A 17,270-nucleotide genomic window follows, 5' to 3' on the forward strand; every position below is an offset into this window, starting at 1 on the left:
AATTTAAAAGACAGCTCTAGGAGCATAGAAATAGGTCTGTGCTGCTGTCTGAAAACTACAAACCCTCCAGAATTTTTCAATTAATAGAATCAGGATTCTGACTCTCAAGTATCTCTCTGAAAGAATGGCATAGTAAAAATAACAATACAGAACTGAGCAAACATATGGTTTCTAAACTGCCAAGGATTTAGTAGGTGACCTACAGAGGATCAAGTGGGTGACTGACACATCACTTCTGTCTGCCTTGATTTCCCCATTTGTAAAATGCAAAGTGTGCCAAGCTGCGCTTTGCAAAGATAGCTGCTCTATCTTTGCAACATGTGCTCTGAGACTGACATACAAAACATGCCAGATGAGAAACTGAAGAGCTGAGGGTCCCCTGGGCTCGGATTCCAAGGCCTCAATAGCACAGCAGTGGGAAGAATGTTGCAACAACTGAACAAGCCTATTAATATTCCTGCCTGAGTGTATTAATCATCCTATTGTGAAGAAAACAACACTTCACTTTAGAAGAGAAACCACAGGCTTGTCGCATATCACTCATTTGTCTTACTAGTGTTAACACTCTCTCAATTAGCCTGGATTTTAAAGGGTTTGGGGTTTTTTTTTTTTTTTTTGGTTTGGTTTGGTTTGGTTTGGTTTGGTTTGGTTTGGTTTGGTTTGGTTTAGAAGATTTAAACGAAAAAATAGAGCCATACCAAAATCTGGTCCCAAGAAAACTGTTGAACCAGGCATTTGCCATGAGCTGAGTTTCCTTCACTGAGGTTCTTTATGTTTTTCCTCTCTGGCAGTCTCAGGGAGCCAGAGAGAACAAGGATAGTGCAGTGACACAGGTAGGCAGAAATAATGAGTGTGTGCTGCCTTCACCTCTCTGGATATAAGAATAGGGATTGATTTTTTGTATGTTGTGGGGCAGGAGGAGGGTGTATATTCAAGTGAATCAGAGTGAAAAAATCTCTGATTTCGGGGTGACCTAGAAGAAGAAGGGCAGGGAATCGGTTTATATCTCTACATGCAAAGGAGGAAGAAGCTGAAAATACTTAGTTCTTACTTCAGAATGTGAGGTGGTTTTTACCCTGATAAATTCATAAAAGGCTGGTACTAGGGCAGGTTCATGACACATGAGATACAAAGGAAGTGACACTGGATTATTGCAGAACTTTATCATTTCAGCCCCTCAATGAATTCTGCATACAACCCAGAAAAGTATGGTAAAACAGACAAGTTGCTGCAAGATAAACAAAGGTTCAGCTCCATTACTGGTGCTACTCTGCACTGACTGCTCAGGTGCATACTTCTACCCTTCAGTAAGTATGAAGTAACCAAACTCTACTCAGCATTTTCTGCAGAGCAAGAATGCCTTCACAGGCACTCAGGCAAAATGGGCAGCACTCTGCCAGAAGCCACATTTTTGGTTTTGTTTGGGAAGGTCAGTTCCCTGCTTGGTCCCCCATGCCTTAAAACACCCAGAAAATACTCTTAATAACTGAAGATGACAGAGTTTGATATTCCTGACAGCCAAAGTCAAAACACAAGCAAAACCACTTCCCAACTCAGCAACTTATTGTGTCTTCTTTTAATTTTTTTTACCAGAGAAGACACCAATGGATAAGCAGGTCTCCTGGGAGGGAGTTCTTCAGAGAAAAACAGCGGCAATCGCTATTAAGAGCCTGATTCTGTTGCCTTGTACCCTTATTTGTTCATTCAGCCCAGGGCAAACTAGACGTAAGATACTAGCAGCTTTAAATTGCACTGTTTCACATTTTATACTTCCTTCCTCTGCAACTACATCCGTGACTACAGAAAAGACAGAATCATCCATCATCTTGCTCAGATTCTGTCCCCTACTGTGATCCACAGTATGATGTTAACTCTGAGTTACTATTACTTTTTCATCCATCACACTCTCTCCTTGTTTTTCATCCACTCTGGGATCTCAGTGCTGACATTTCCTGTCTTTGAATTTTTGCTATCATTGAATCCAACTTCTGAATCAAAAGTTACCTCTCAGGCCCATCCAAGGGATTTTTGCAGCACTGCACAGGATTTTTGTTGATTATTGTCTCACAAGATTGCTCTGCTGAGATAATTTACGCTGCATCTGCACCAGAGATCCCAGCTATGAACAAGCCACCCTTTTTTAGCGTGGTTTAGGTACTTTTCATGGCAGGTGAGCAGCATAAGGCCAACCCAAGTGCATGCCTTTGAGGGAACAGTCTAGAGGAGCAAGCAACATAAACTGCTCTAAGGGCACAATTTGCATTTCAAACAGGCAACAGCCTCAGATCATTCAAATAAAAACCCACGTTATCAGAACTGAGAAACAGAAGATCTTTTTATTACCTACTCCACACTCACAAACAGATCCCTCCCTTCTCATCCTCACTCCATTTTATATGTAGCCCCAGCCTCCCACACACCCACACAGGCACACACACCTTTGATCCCTGCTAGATACAAAAATCTGTTGGACTGCATCCTCCCTGCTTCACACTCCCGTACACTAAAGCATTCTCCTTTGCCCCACATAAAATCCCTTCCCAAACACAGTCTCCTTTTTTCTCGTGCACAGATACACAGAGAGAATGCATTATCTCCCAAAACTTAGCTCGGAACAGCAGATAACCTCTCCAACCGCAGACTGCTCAACCTCTATGACCCAAAATTCACCAGCTGCTTTCCCCACCCAACAAATTTTCTTCTCTGGCACATACATATCCTCCTGCTTCACATAAACAGATGAACAGTCCCTGACTACGTACCCAGTCCTCTGTGCTTGCAGACACACACCTATGTACACATACATGCATACGCAGAAGCAGACACAAACACTTCAACGGTTAAACAACTGGCCACATTTTCAGCTACTGAAATCAGCATTGCTCCACTGAGGTCAGTACTTGTTTCAGTACAGGTGGTACATTCCAGACAGTTAAGCAGGCTGCAAAACACATTTGATCAGAATGCAATCTATTTTTGGGTACGCAGTTCCCTTCAGCATACAGAATATGCTACAAGGTGTCACTTGAACTGAATAAACACAGGGATGTTTTGGGAATAAGAAAAAGGCTTCCCTCTCCTTCCTTCCACCTCTCTTCTTCCCTTCCTTCTCTCCATCAGCACAGAGCATGCGGGGAGACATCACAGACCCGACTTCACTGAAATTCCCGGGAATTAACGGAGAGCCGTAGACAGTTCTCAGAACTCCATTCCACAGCACTTGTGTGGTCTGCTCTTGTTAGAAAAATTATCTCCCTGAACCCTGCCTCTCTCACTCTCATCAGCCCTGTATGTCAGAGCCTAGTAGCACTGGCTGACTTGTAATTATTTTTTACTATGCTGCTTTGTCTGCACTAATCCTTTGAAAGTAGCTTTACTGCACATCTGAAATATTATGATGCTATAAAACCTCTGTAATATTTATAAATCCCTTAAGACATCATAAAGAGAGAAAAAAACCTCCCCACAGAGTTCATCTAGCATAATTACATATACATTTCCCTCTGATTAATAAAAAATGATCACTTCCTTATGTAAAGATATTCTTCAGCTTTCTTTCATTAAGGCTATTTTTTCTTTCCATTTTAAATCTGTTTCATGTCTCCCTGTATAGTAAGGTACCTCAGAAGATATTTTCCCAAAACAAAAGGCACAATGAAAAGAACCTCCACCGAGAATCCAGTTGAACTGGGAGCAAGCAGACAGATTACTCTCTCAGTATATTTTCACATCTCCTAACTTAAGCATTTCACCACACAATGTCCTGAAATATCTTCAAACATAGAGTGTGGTGTATCATTGTACTAAATAGGAGGGAAGAAAATTGGTAAATAAAATTTTGAGAGAGGGGAAAAAGAAAATCTAAGACCCAGCACTTGCCACCCACCCCTCAAAAGGGCTTCCTTAGACTTTAGTGAAGCTGATTAAAGGGAAACCTGTAAACCCACAGATGAAGAGGCATAATCAGCGCAAGGCACTGCTCACTTCTAAAACAGTGGTGAAGAACATGATTAGTGGCTTGCATGCTCAGTGTGAAACCACTGACACTGGGCTTGTGCTGGCTGAAACTGGAACCTAGTTTTGTGCGTGGATTTTAGAAGTGACTTTGAATGTGGTTTTATCCTGCTCAGAACAGCACTTGGATCACATTCATCACCTGCTTAAATGGGATCAGGTTTGAACTAAGCTTTTCATATACAACTCCCTCCCCAGTGTTCTCCAGAATCAAATATTCCATAGCCCCAGGGAGCCACTGGGCAGCCTGAAAAGGACCTGTGAGAAGGAGAAAAATAAGGAAAGAGAAAATTACCCGCTTTTTTTTTTTTTTAGAATATTGTTGTAGTCATTCTTCCGAATTTGCAGAAGACAAAGATAGAGCCCAATCTGCCTGCTACTCCTTAGGCAGTTGTTCTTTGCTTCTTGGAATCACATCAAGTGCACCTTTGGTGCAGAGGTGGCTGTTGGAGTCCCAGAGCTAAAAGCCAACAGTGAGCAGGGCAAAGACAAGACACAGAAATTTCTGCAGTACTTCCTACTTCTCCCCACTGTCTCAAGAGCAATACAGTTAGAGTTATAGAGATATCCCTTTCCCTCACTCCCCATCACACCATAGCAGACCGTAGCACTAATTAACACCAGCCGTGCCAGTCACTGCTGCCCTAGTGTCTTGGAAACAGATGCACGAGCTCTTCCCTTCAGCAAGTGCATCTGTGTTTCCTACCTTACTCATTTGTTAAACACATGCAGAAAAGTCCCTGGAAGTTCACAGCTCGGTCTGTGGGATGTATCTCCATTCTGGATGTGATACTAACTATGATATTTCATGGGGTCCAGTGTGGTCATTACTGCTTTGTTTGAACTGTTGGAGTCAGAAATAAATACAAACGGAGGTAAACAGACAGACATGGGAAAGAATAGAACCTACCATACTGCTGCTGCTCCTTCCACCCCTTCTCTGCCAACTAGTCAGCCAGCAAACACAATGCCAATTGTCTCCTTATATAGTGTCACCAAGGAATAAAAATATGCCTGTTCCAAGTTTAGACAATAGATGTAAGGTTGGAAAAGTGCAGTAATTGGATCCCAATACCATTCCAAGCATCTGTTCCATGCACGGCTTTTGCTTTCACAGAAATAATGCAGTAGATAAGTATAGTAGGCAGTTGGGATACAGTTGTACAGCACTCACAATAAGCTAGAGCTGAAGGGGCTTTCCCATGGACTTCTAAATAATGAACACAGGGCATGCACTAAAAAGATTTTAAGTGGACATGGCATCCTGAAAAAGCAGAAAGAGAAACACACTCCTTGAGAAAATGCAGAGGAAACTAGCAATAAATCCCAGCCACTGAGATGTTTGGTAGTTCCACAGTCTGGCACATGCATTCAAAGCTCCAGAAAAATGACTGAGGTTCTGCATAGGTGTATCTATAACTGGGAATTATGCCCGAAAAGCATTGCTCTGCAGATACCAATAAAGTGACTCAGATCAGCTCTGTTTTCCCTGAATCTATCACACATGCCCAAAGTCTGGGGCCAGACCTCAAGCTACTGCAAACTGCTGGAGACTCGTGGACTTCCAAGCATGAAAAAAGAGATGTATAGCAATGAATATGGTGTTGAAAGCAGGAGAAAACAGAAGGCAGCATAGGAACCACAAGGACTGTGTCTCCCAAGGAATGCTCATGGGTGTTAATGCATACACATTCCACCTGATTCATAAATCATGTTTGGCATTATCACAATGGGCCAAAACATTAACCAGTACAAAATGCATAATTCCAAGGACATGAAATCATATTTCCTAAAGGTCTAATCTGTGTCTGCGAGAGTATCACAGGAACACCGCTGCATTAAAATCAGCAGTAACAATACGTTTTTCAGGAACATACACTATCATCTGAAATACGTGTCTACATCAGTCACGCTAACCTTGAGCCATGAAAGTGCTTAACCAGTCGACTGAACTTTGGGACAGACAACATTCGTTTAAGTATCTAGTTGAACAAGGACCTTGTTCCTTCTCCAGGTCCAGCCCCTTGCAGTGCTGTCATCTCTAATCTTAGATGTGACTGCATGCTCTTCAGGGCAAGGACTATTTTAGCTGTTGTGAAGTACCTCGAACACCTACAGGGATAAGTAAGTAATAAATAAGCAGAATACGATTCATCTGGCTTTAGCAAAATTGTCGTGGATACAAGTTGGAAGTTAGCCTCCTGTTCATCATTCTGACTTCAGTGACATTATACCAATACCTAGTATAACACAGCACAAAAATAAATCTCTCAGTCCATAAGCCTTCAACGGCCTGCTGGATAGCAGACCCAGATTTGTATACTAGATGGAGTTTGCTAATCTGAAAAAGTCAAAGTAAGGTTTTTGAGGAAAATCTCACATAATTTCAAAGGTCCATTGTGATAAAGACTTATCATGTTCACTGGGTTAGATCCTGATTCATCAAAGCTGTTAAGCATCCGCTTAACTATAATGAAGGAGTAGATCCACTGAAATGAACAGAATAGCTCACACACTCACATTTAAGAATATGTTTAATTGTTTTGCAGGATCAGTGCTCTAACCCTAAAATGCACTGTTGTCATTGTTTTGTGTTTTCATCTGATACCTACTTGCTATTCCAGTGTGGGCATTTGTTGCAGAATTTGGAGAAGGTGGTTACGGATTGAGCATGCCTGATTCTGCCGTGGCTCCCATCATTTTGCACTGAGCGAAGCCGAAGGAGCAGCAGCTTTGTCACTGAGTTCACTGGGCCCAGGATTCCATCCTGTGAATTTTGTGTCCTTTTTTGGAAGAATACTTATCTTTTCATCCAGCCATTTCATGAGTTTGTCCTAACAGTTCTGTTAACAGAGGCTTTGTACTGTTTCTTTGGGAGTTTTGTTTTCTCTTATCTAGTATATCATCAATCATCATTATCATCATCAATTTGCTCCTTAGTTTTCTAGCTTGATCTGCAGGCATTTTCCAATAGTGCATGTATTTTCTACATTGATCTTTGTCATTTCACAGAATTTTTATATTAAATGAATTCTTCCAAGCTGTTTTTAAATGACATGACATGTTAGGATGAAATCCACACAATACTGTGTGTTTGTAATGCACGTGTCCTGAGAGACCAGAACCCTCTCTGCTTAGTCTATAAAACAAATCCACAGAGGAATTAAGGGAGACATACATCTTGACTTTAAAGGTCTGCTTGCTTCTGCAACTGCCTCCAAATTATAGAAAGGCTCCAGACTGGAGAGGGGAGGGAGAGAAGGGGGGAATAATATAAGGACTGAAAAAGAAAGGCTTGAATTTAATTGCCCTAAAAATTTCAATCATTCAATCTGGTAATTAGAGAGCTGGCTGATTCAGAAGGCAATTTCATTTGGAAAAAAAAAAAAAAAAAGAACCCAACAAGATAATTGATGCTAAGTGAATATTTTACCTGAAATATTAAATACCAAACTTAAGTCTGCCTCCAGGGCCCTTTCTGCTACCCCTTTTTGATCTGTCTTTCTACTTCTTTGTATTTTCCTCTCACATGACTCAACAGAACAGGACACTCCTTCAGAGAATCAGATTGTCACAGGGACAGGTCTATTTGAACTCTCTGTGCTGTGAAGGAGAAAACATAATGATTTATTACTGAAGAAAATAATAATAGGAAGTCTCCTGAGATCCAGCCTGGCTGCAAATCTCAGTGAGATTTTCCAGTGTTGAGTCTCTGTGTCTGTCTGGCCATAAGCAAGGTTTGATGTCCTACCACAGTTAACAGCTTTCTTTTTTGAGCTTATCAAGTATAGGGTAACAGCTTGCTTTATGAACTTAACAATACTCACCAGAATGTTTCCTGTTTAATTCTGGACTCTGTGATGCTGCAAAATGATACTTAAAGGTAGATCTCTGCAGTCATGCAGAGCACTGTGGATGTCAGTGTCACAGGGGTCTGATTGCGCAGATCTCTTTGCAGGATGGAGAGCAGAGCTGGTTATTGCACACTGTTCACGAGTAGTAACTGCTAATTCTCTAATATTTAATAGCCTAATGAACAAGGACAGCATCTCATACACAAAGGAATGTTGCCTGGAAATTAAGTAGATATTAATTTATACTGCATTTATAGATGGAGAAATGATAAAGAGAACGCATGTGACATTGGATTCTGATACCATGCGCTCTTCTGTCTGCTCATCCATGCACCTTTTTCACACAAAATGCTACACTCTATTCCTGGTAGCAATATTAAATTTTAATCTTAAACTACCTTTTTAAGTAAGATTCCACATCTATTACTGCTCAGGAAGAGCATACCAAATGTATTCAGGTGCCTTTGCAACTTCCATCTTTGAGACTGATCATGAAAATGTTTCTGATCCATACAACATTCATTGTCTAAAAAGATGCAGATGACAGGGACTTGGTGACAATTCTTGCAGTGAGATGAGATGCTAGATAGGATGCCAAATGGAATGTGCCCTCTTCTCCTAGTTCAGTGCGGACAGAAAAAAGCCACTAATGCTGAATATGTCACATAGGAAATGTGTAAGTACCTTTGTAAGGATTCCGGCTGTTGCAGACTGAGTTTTGAGACCAACTTCATACCACGACATTACACTTCTGTGCACAGATCGTTTTCCTTCACGTCTCTGAGTGGCATGCCTTCAAAAGAAGATATGTGACAATTAATCATATTTAGGAACTGAAACTTTCCACATCCTGCCAATAGGTAGGGACAACCCAAACCTTTAGAAGAGATGTGTCCCAGCCTTCATACCAAAAGACTCCACTTCCTATGCACTGACCAGGCTTGATCTCTTTGCTGGCACCTAATTTGGTGCTGAGGGTAAAGACAAGGCCAGTCCTTATGTAAAAACAGGACTCATGTGAGCCCCATCCTGGCACTCTGCACTCTGACAAACTGTACCTTGTGGAATTGCCAACTACTGCCGTTCTCTGGTCATGTCATCTGTTTTCTTATTGCTACGTGCTCCTAACATCCTCTAAGTCACAGATGTTCATTTATTCTACAGGTGGGGAACAGGTATACCCAGTAATTTATCCAAGTATCAATAGGAATTAAAAGCAAAGCAGCAAACTGAAGCATTGTCTTGCAAATCCTGGCAGGTATGCAAACCATGGATCAGCAGTATAGGCCAAGTCCCTCTCAAATAGGCACTAAAGCGAGAATACCAGCTTATTCCAGCAAAGCCACCAACAAGTACTACTAAGCTGAGGTGGATTTCAAGCCATTCAGAGAAAATTAGCAATTTCCCTTGAACCACCCACTTTTCCTTAATCACCTTAAATTAATGAGGATCTCCCCTTCTTTTCAGAGCCATGATGATTCCCTTTCCTTTCTCCCTACAGTAGTTTTCTTAGCAGCTGATTAAATCCTTGATACAGAAGACACCTTACAGCTCAGAAAGCCCCTTAGCTAAGTTTGGTCTGACGGCTGTATTTTGGAGCCTGTCAACAAGGCGAGTCTCAGGAAAGTTAGTCTTATGTTCGCTGTATGTGGAGCTCCTACAGTTCAGGTACAGAAAAGAGCGAGCTATTACAGATACCTCTGCAGAATTTTAAATAAATTAAACAGTGCAAATCCCACTGCGAATCTTCTCTCTCTGTTGAGCAGAGATACATACACCTATCTGGAAACAGCCAGGGCTGCTCTAACTGTTAATTAAGTCCTGTGCATTTGTTGTTCAGGACACTGAATCCAAACCTTCTTCTCTCCTTCTCTGACTTACCCCTCCCTCTCTGGGAATTCATAGCCACTATCTAATCTGACAAAATCTGTGTTCTCTTTTATACTTGGAGGTCACTTTATGTTACTTACAGTGTGTTGCATTATGTCAAAAGGCATAACACAACATAATAAAAAGCAGACTAATATAACTCAACCTGACATCAGTGACATAATATGATGTGGCTACTGAAAAATGCACTGTTGTCATTGTTTTGTGTTTTCATCTGATACCTACTTGCTATTCCAGTGTGGGCATTTGTTGCAGAATTTGGAGAAGGTGGTTACGGATTGAGCATGCCTGATTCTGCCGTGGCTCCCATCATTTTGCACTGAGCGAAGCCAAGGTTTCTCCTGATTTACTCTAGCAAGAATCAGGCTCTAAAAAATCATCACATAAAATGCAATTACATTAGGAAAACCATCAAGTTGGAAAATGCAGCTCCTGGGAGTAAGAAAATGACAACACTGTTATAGTCCCTGTAACCTTAGCTCTGCCCTCTTGGGTAGTAAATGAGCCTGTACTATTTTTCCTGCAGGATGTCATTTCATTTTGTAGAATTGTGTAGCAAAGCAGCTGTTCAATATTTCTCTTAACTTCATCACATATTCTGTGGTCCCATATCTCATTTGCTGCACATCAACCAAATCCTTTTGTGGGTTAGGTACTTTTCTTCTTCCTGTTTTTATTTGCTTTTGTATTGTTCTAATTACCGCAGTATATGTGTATTTCAAAACCAAGGCTGAATCTGTCCTCCCAACACACCCGCAAGGTTGAAACTTGTTCCATAGACAGAGACTGGAAGCAGGGCCAATGAGAAGTCCATTTCAGGCAAGGCTAGAATCAAGGCAGCAATATCCCAGCCTTTTGCATTAATTCTGTATTTTTTATTCCCTGGCTACTTTATACTGCCCAGTTCCCCAGTGGAAAAAGATGACATGAGCCTTATTTGTGAAAACCTCAAACAATAATGATAAATGAAGATGGAATGTCCTAGTGATGTTATGAATCCCTATGCAACAGCTCTGCCTTGTTCTCCATCCAGCAAAACCAAAACAGAAGACCCACCAATAACCAAAATAATTGTGCTGATGGATTATAATGAAATCTATTGTAATTTCCCCTAGAGTTTTACAGATGAAACAATCAAAAAACCATCTCTAGCCACCTCTCCTGTCTAACACAGGCCATAGCATTTTTTATATCTGTTGCTGTATCAAGATCATGTTTTCGGGTTGAGCTAGAACCTATTTTTAAACATGGTGGTTGTTGTTGTTGTTATTATCTTATGTTGATAGTAGTTGGCTAAGCCAGCTCAAGCCATGGCATCCCCCGTGACAGAATTCAGCCCTTATTGACTTTGAGCCAGTCTGGTTAGTGGATTTGTCCTCGCTCTGCAGTTTAGCCTATCCTCCACACCCACCTTGGACTGCTGGCCACACAGGGGGTGTCATCTGTACATGAATGATTTGGGAGGCACTGGAAACAGTGAGACAGATCACAACATTTTTGCTGCAAGATAGGATTTGATGAGAAAGTAATTAGTTTCTGCTGACAATGCCTGTTCTTTCTGGCAGCAAAATACCCTGCTGAGAAGTTAGGGTTTAACAAAGCAGAAGTCAGGAATTGAGAGAGGCTGGAGAAAAGGTAAAGAACTTTGGGAAAGCAGGTGAGGTTTAGACATCTGCTAACATTTTGGTCAAGTATCTTCACAGAAAGACAGGCTATATTCACTTAAAATTTTCAAAGAATGAAGGAACCAGCCGACAACTTGATAAATCGTTCTCCCTGTCAGAAATTTTGCCTGAATGTTTCTGTCTTTTATTTAGCTTTTGATGGGGTCTACTATGCCTTTTTCTGTTAGGATAAAATCTACTTTTCTAAATTAATCTGATGCATTTATAATTTCTGTTTGTACACACATGCATGCATAATTCCTGAAAATATTTGGCATATGTATAGTATGGAACTTCCTAAAATTTCAGTATAAACAACTGAAACTCTTCACCTAAAGTCTAACTATATCAGGATGTGCTAAAATATAAGGTTCTACATCCTCTGTCAAAAATTTAGCATAGCAAAAGCCAATTTTGTTTACAGAATATAATATCTGAATATTGACCCAGTGGCTAAATTCATGCCAGGTATCTGTGGTTTAATTGCAGATGAATCCCAGAGTGTGTTGGATCACATCATACTGAGGTTTGGAGCCACTTATGTTCTACTGCAGGTTAAAACACACACACAAGAAAATAGAAGATAGGCAGTAATACTACCTCAGAGTACAGCACAGATTTTAGGCTAAACCATCCATAAGATTACTAGAAAAAGGTCTGTCAAACGAGGGATAATTCAAGAATTTAAGTGTAGTGAAAAATTCAAGCTGGAATAGTCACTTCAGAAATTATGATACTAGTAGCTTGGCATTGGTTTGCAAATGTTGAATGTAGGACATGGTAATAGGGCCATATTCCACCAGTGCAGTAGCTGTAAAAGCTAGGAACCACAAAGGCATTTAACAACTCTTTGTAAATGTCACAAGTTCCTAATTCAATCCTTTGGCACTTTTCTAAAAAATCATTATGGAAGAATCATTACGTGACATAGTAACGAACTCTCCTGTTTGTACTAAAGAAACAACCCTCACTCATCAACTTGACTTAAAATTAGGAACAGGAGCACAGAACATAACCTCACAAACAATAGCATAAATCCATTGTCACCTCTTAGAATGAGTGGGATTATCTGGGATTGACCATCATGTGGCTGAGGGCAGTATCTGACTGAATATCATTTTTCTTTGTAGCATTCATAGAATCATAGAATGGTTTGGGTTGGAAGGGACCTTTGAAGATCATCTGGTCCATAATGCTGGAAATGGTGGTTCCACTGTAGTCCAGGAGCTGTACGTGAAATGCGCAGGAGGGTGGATTGTACTGACAGAGGAGGCTCGGTTCTCGTGGTGGGTGACAGTGCATCCTGCCAGCATAGGAAGTCAGGGTGGGACCCAGCCGGGCCAGAGAGTGAACACCTGTGAGACAACCTGAGCTCCTCATGTACCAATCACCTGAAAACAAGCAGACACATTCACAGTGATGGTGGAGCAACTTGAATCCTCGGACTGACTTGCTTGGGACTTAGTTTCTAAATATTTTGGTGATTGTGGATAGAACCTTACAGAACCGGGACCCTAAGCCATATCTAAATGTCTTTGCTTCTGTCTTTGCCAATCTGTGGTAATCTTTACTCTGAGCTGAGACTAATCAAGTTCTTTTAACTCAGGACCCCCCAAGCTATCCTTATTCTGTTGGATGAATTATACTGTTGTGACATGTCTCAACCTGCTGTTTGACTCAGTTAGCTAGCTACCCCATTTTACATTCCTGGCACTTCAAAACACAGACATTAGTTATGTATGCATGCAAGCCAACCCCAGTGTACTCAGAAATGCAACAAAAAATCCCATGGTAGTTTGAAAATACACAGTACAATCACTCAAACAGGAGGAAATGTGAATGCCACAGTCAGACATATTGTCATATTCCAATGTACTCCATACAAGTACCCCAAAATCATGAGTCAACACCCCAGAAGTCATGTTTTAGAGGAAACAAGGTTTGAAAAATAATAATAAATTGTAAGAATTGCATTTCAGGTGGGCTGAATCACTCCTTGAGGTACTAGTCATCTTCCCTTGTCTGTGAAGGAAATATTGAGCTTTTTGGTTTAGAAATATATGAAAGAAATCTGGGCCATGAATCCAACATCTTGACCATACAAAGAGACTCCCTAAAGCACAAAGTCAGTTATCAAACCATGAGAACAGAAAAAACTGAAATGCTCTGGATGTACAGAGTTGAACTTGTGTAAGAAACAAATGTGACCCACATCGTACCTTTCAGTAGAAGTCAAGACAAAGACTTCTAGAAGCCAAAATCTCTCCTGAAAGGAAGAACAGCAACTGCCCATGGTACCTCCTTTGCTAGTTAGTTGTAGGTCAGAGTATGCACGTGGTGATACTGCTCTACAGACTGTCTGTTGTACCCTGTGCAGGCATGAAAGCTGCTCCCTGCTAAAGAAAACAAATGCAAGAGAGAACTGTTGTTGGCTTATCTCTTCCACTGAAACTCAGGCAGCTGTAATGTCAGCTCAAGCCAGATTCCCACAAAGGGGTGAAACTAAGCATATAATCTATCCTCAAGATGAACTTGGGTCAGGCACTTCCGTGATACTGCTCAGCATAATTGTGGGTGGACATCATGCACCACCTCATTGAAAATGTACAGAGCGATGCAGTGAGGAAAAAGTCCATTGGGAAGGAAAAATTTTGGGAATCTAAACTGGAGATGCTTATCATTAATAACCATGGCTCCCAGTCAACCCTCAGCCTAACTTCCACAAACAAACGGCATCTAGGTAATAGTAGTGACTGCAGAGGTAGGGCTACCACGGCCTTCTACAGCAAGCCAAAAATTTAACAAATTCCTCAGAAAATGGAATTAAGAAATAGCCACTTTTTTCTATTTTTGATTTTCTTATGGGACGTGAGTTATGCTCCCTCACCAATGACAGACATTGAACTCATGCTGTATTAGAAGGAAAAATGCATAATAACCCAGGAAATTCTCAGTGTTCACTTTCAGACATAAGGGTGTCATTCAGAACTCATAGATCACATGTATGTATCAGTCATAGAGAGCACAGAAGAAACCAAAGTCCCTCAGGAAAGATTCTGCTGTGAACTTCTAGCCTAAGGTTTTTCTCAAATATGCCAGGCAGAAGGAAATTCAATTTTCATTAACCTCATTAAGCCAGATACTCTTCTGCCTACTGAGTGCATATTTCAGTGAGGCAGGTAAATGTACAGTCTGTTTAGACTCTATTTTCATCTATTGTTTAATATGTTTATATATGATCAAGTCCTCTTCACTCATTTAGCCATTGTAGTTGTGCTCTGTGCAGAAACTCACATAGATAAACGCGGGTTAGTGAAGAGAGGTCATTTGCATTTTGGTATTTGTCAGTGTGACATGAAAGCAGTTAATGTGCAAGGAGGCATCAGCTGCATGTTATTCTGTATTTTGCTTTCAGTGTTTATAATTTTTTTGTATAAGGAAACAGACAAATATTCAAGAATAATAGAGATGCAGAGAGAAGTAACTTTAGCAAATCCAGTCTTCACTCCACACTTGTGGCCTAGTCCTGGACAGTTTGGCTGCTTCTTACCAGTAAGCTGACAGACCTTGGAAGATAAGGACTCCCTGAAGACAAAGTATGGGTAGGTTGCTCCTGTGTTACCCTACTCCAGCCTTTAGGTCAAGGAACGTGTAATGTATCCTGAGATTTCAGAAGGAGCTCTTGGATATTCAGGGGTTTTTTAATCAACTCATTTATCTACTTGACAGAATGTACAATTTAAGTTTCTTATGTATAAGATAGGATGTCTAGGTGTCCTGCAACGTTAAGAGGCTAAAAAAACCCACCCCAGAGCTCTTCAAGTAGCTCTTTCTCATTGTAAGCCATGCTTGACTTCCTGATTTGTTTGAGGAAAAAGCCACTGAGTGTATAGACATCTTTTATCCCTCTTAGCCACAATTCCTTTGAGAAATCCAACAGCGAAGGTGGATACAATTATTGTAAATAATGTTGGATAGAACCCAGAGCAGATGAAGGTAGGAGGATACAGCTCAACAAGAACAGAAGTGGTTTCTAATGAGAGAGGGAATATTTCTCTCTCAGCATGGCTATTATTATGTCCTACACATTAATTCAGCCGAGAAGTCTTGAAGTAGCAGAATGAGTTTCTATTCACTAAAGTGGCAGGCACTTGGCATGGTTGCCTTCATTTCAAGCCTTATGGCTAGTACTTTCCTGATTCCTCAGTGAAGAAGTATATGATGAGTTAAACCCTGTGAGGTACTGGGCACCTAACAAGGTCTCAAAACTTGCACTGAAGGCAAATATTGCAGTCTAATCCCTACAAAGCAGCACTTATTTCACTTTCAGTTTTATTTTGATTATTTTCTCTATTTTTCTAGAATTATGGGACAGGATTTATCTTCTTGAAAAATGAACTCTAATAATTCGAGCAGAGGTGTGAACTCTTCAGCCCAGGATCACCCACAGTTGGATAGTTTCTCAAAGCCTCCCCTACAGTTCTGGAACTGTCTGCTTTGCCCTGAACTGTCCATTTTGCTGGTGAGCGACCAGCACATGAGCTAGTGTAATGGTTTACCTTAAAATGCAGAGGTCTTTCTCCATTTTTCTTTAAATCTCTGCCTCTTCACTGTTCTTTAATTTTCTAGACATTCCTGACTTCTGCACAGGTGAAGGTCACTAGTCCTTCCAGCCAAAATGTGAATAACTTCCTTTTCTTCTTTCCCTACTGATGTCCTGCAAGGACTGCAGGGCAGGATTATTGTGCTGTTTAGGAGGATTTCTTTTCACACTGCTTCCCAGATCTAGAGCTGGCAGAAAAGGAAGAGAAGGAAGACAGAAAGGGTGAGAGGGATTATTTTCATGCTGACAGAGGTACCCCATGAGTAACTTCTTTGGTGGTGGCACTCTAAGGCCTCCATCTCCAAATAGGAACATTTCATTCCCAGACCATCTAAAATCCTGAAAGTTTAAAGTGGAATCCCGTTAGGGTTACATTCAGGAGTTAATCTTTAAGTTAAATACAACCTGAGTATTTGGTTCCCTAAAGGATCTGACTATAAATCATATATCCTTGTGACATCTCCCATATCACAGAAAAAGCAAAAATATCCCTCACTCCTGTTTATTTTTCTTGTCACTTGTCTTACACATACATTTGCAGCTCATGGTGGCAGGAAATGTTACTTATTCTGTAGTTTTACAGCACCTAATACAATAGAATCAGAGATACAACCACACATTCTAGGTGCTACTGGAAGGCTGATAAATAAATAACTGCAATCAGCAGTAAAAGCTGCTTTTAGGCAGCGTACTACTGAAAATGAGAGCAAAATTCAGGGAAGGGCTGAGTGCCTGCAGTTCTCATTGACTCCAGCCCAGGCTGTGGTAGCTCAGCAGCTCTCAGCATCTCTGAGGATTTATTCTGCAGCATGTTTGCTTTTGCCTCCAGTGTGCAATGTGAGGAAGCCAGCAGTGTGACTGAAAACCACAGCTCCCAGCCACTTCTCCCCTCAGTGTTGAGTGAGAGAGTGAAAGCTTGCAGACTAGCCGTTACCTTTCTCATGCGGGTGTCGCAGTGGGAATAAAAACAAAACATGGAGCTGAATTTATTTCTAGCCAACGGAAATTTCATATTGAGGGTTACAGGCGTCCTGTGCCTCTTAAAAGCAAGTAATAAAATGCTGCTCTCAATTACAAATTGTATTTACATTTTAAACCCCCATATGGTTTGATGAGGTAGAGGGAGGTTTCAAATGCATTAGCAGCAGCACTGTGCCATGATTAGTTACAGGTTTTTGCTCTTTGTAATGAACAATTAATGCCTCCACCTTTTTTTTTTCTCTGTCTTGCAAACTAACCCAGTGG

At 40.9% G+C, this 17,270-nt stretch overlaps 1 protein-coding gene across 4 annotated transcripts in view; it reads right to left on the reverse strand.

Annotated features, from left to right (window-relative positions):
* Positions 1-17,270, reverse strand: part of MYL10 (myosin light chain 10) — a 50,672-nt gene that overhangs the window by 16,944 nt on the left and 16,458 nt on the right. The window contains exons 1-2 of one of the 4 annotated variants that reach the window (XM_074889964.1): positions 9,984-10,050; positions 8,553-8,661 (exon numbers count right to left, since the gene is read on the reverse strand). In XM_074889964.1, the coding sequence (XP_074746065.1) occupies positions 8,553-8,612 (60 nt within the window). In that variant the 5' untranslated portion in view covers positions 8,613-8,661; positions 9,984-10,050. Of the gene's footprint in view, positions 1-4,924; positions 4,947-7,841; positions 7,965-8,552; positions 8,662-9,983; positions 10,051-17,270 lie in introns of those variants that run through there. The other 3 variants (XM_074889967.1, XM_074889965.1, XM_074889966.1) reach the window with 3 other exon arrangements.

The sequence above is a fragment of the Strix uralensis genome, chromosome 20 (assembly GCF_047716275.1).
Source record: "Strix uralensis isolate ZFMK-TIS-50842 chromosome 20, bStrUra1, whole genome shotgun sequence".
Taxonomy (NCBI): domain Eukaryota; kingdom Metazoa; phylum Chordata; class Aves; order Strigiformes; family Strigidae; genus Strix; species Strix uralensis.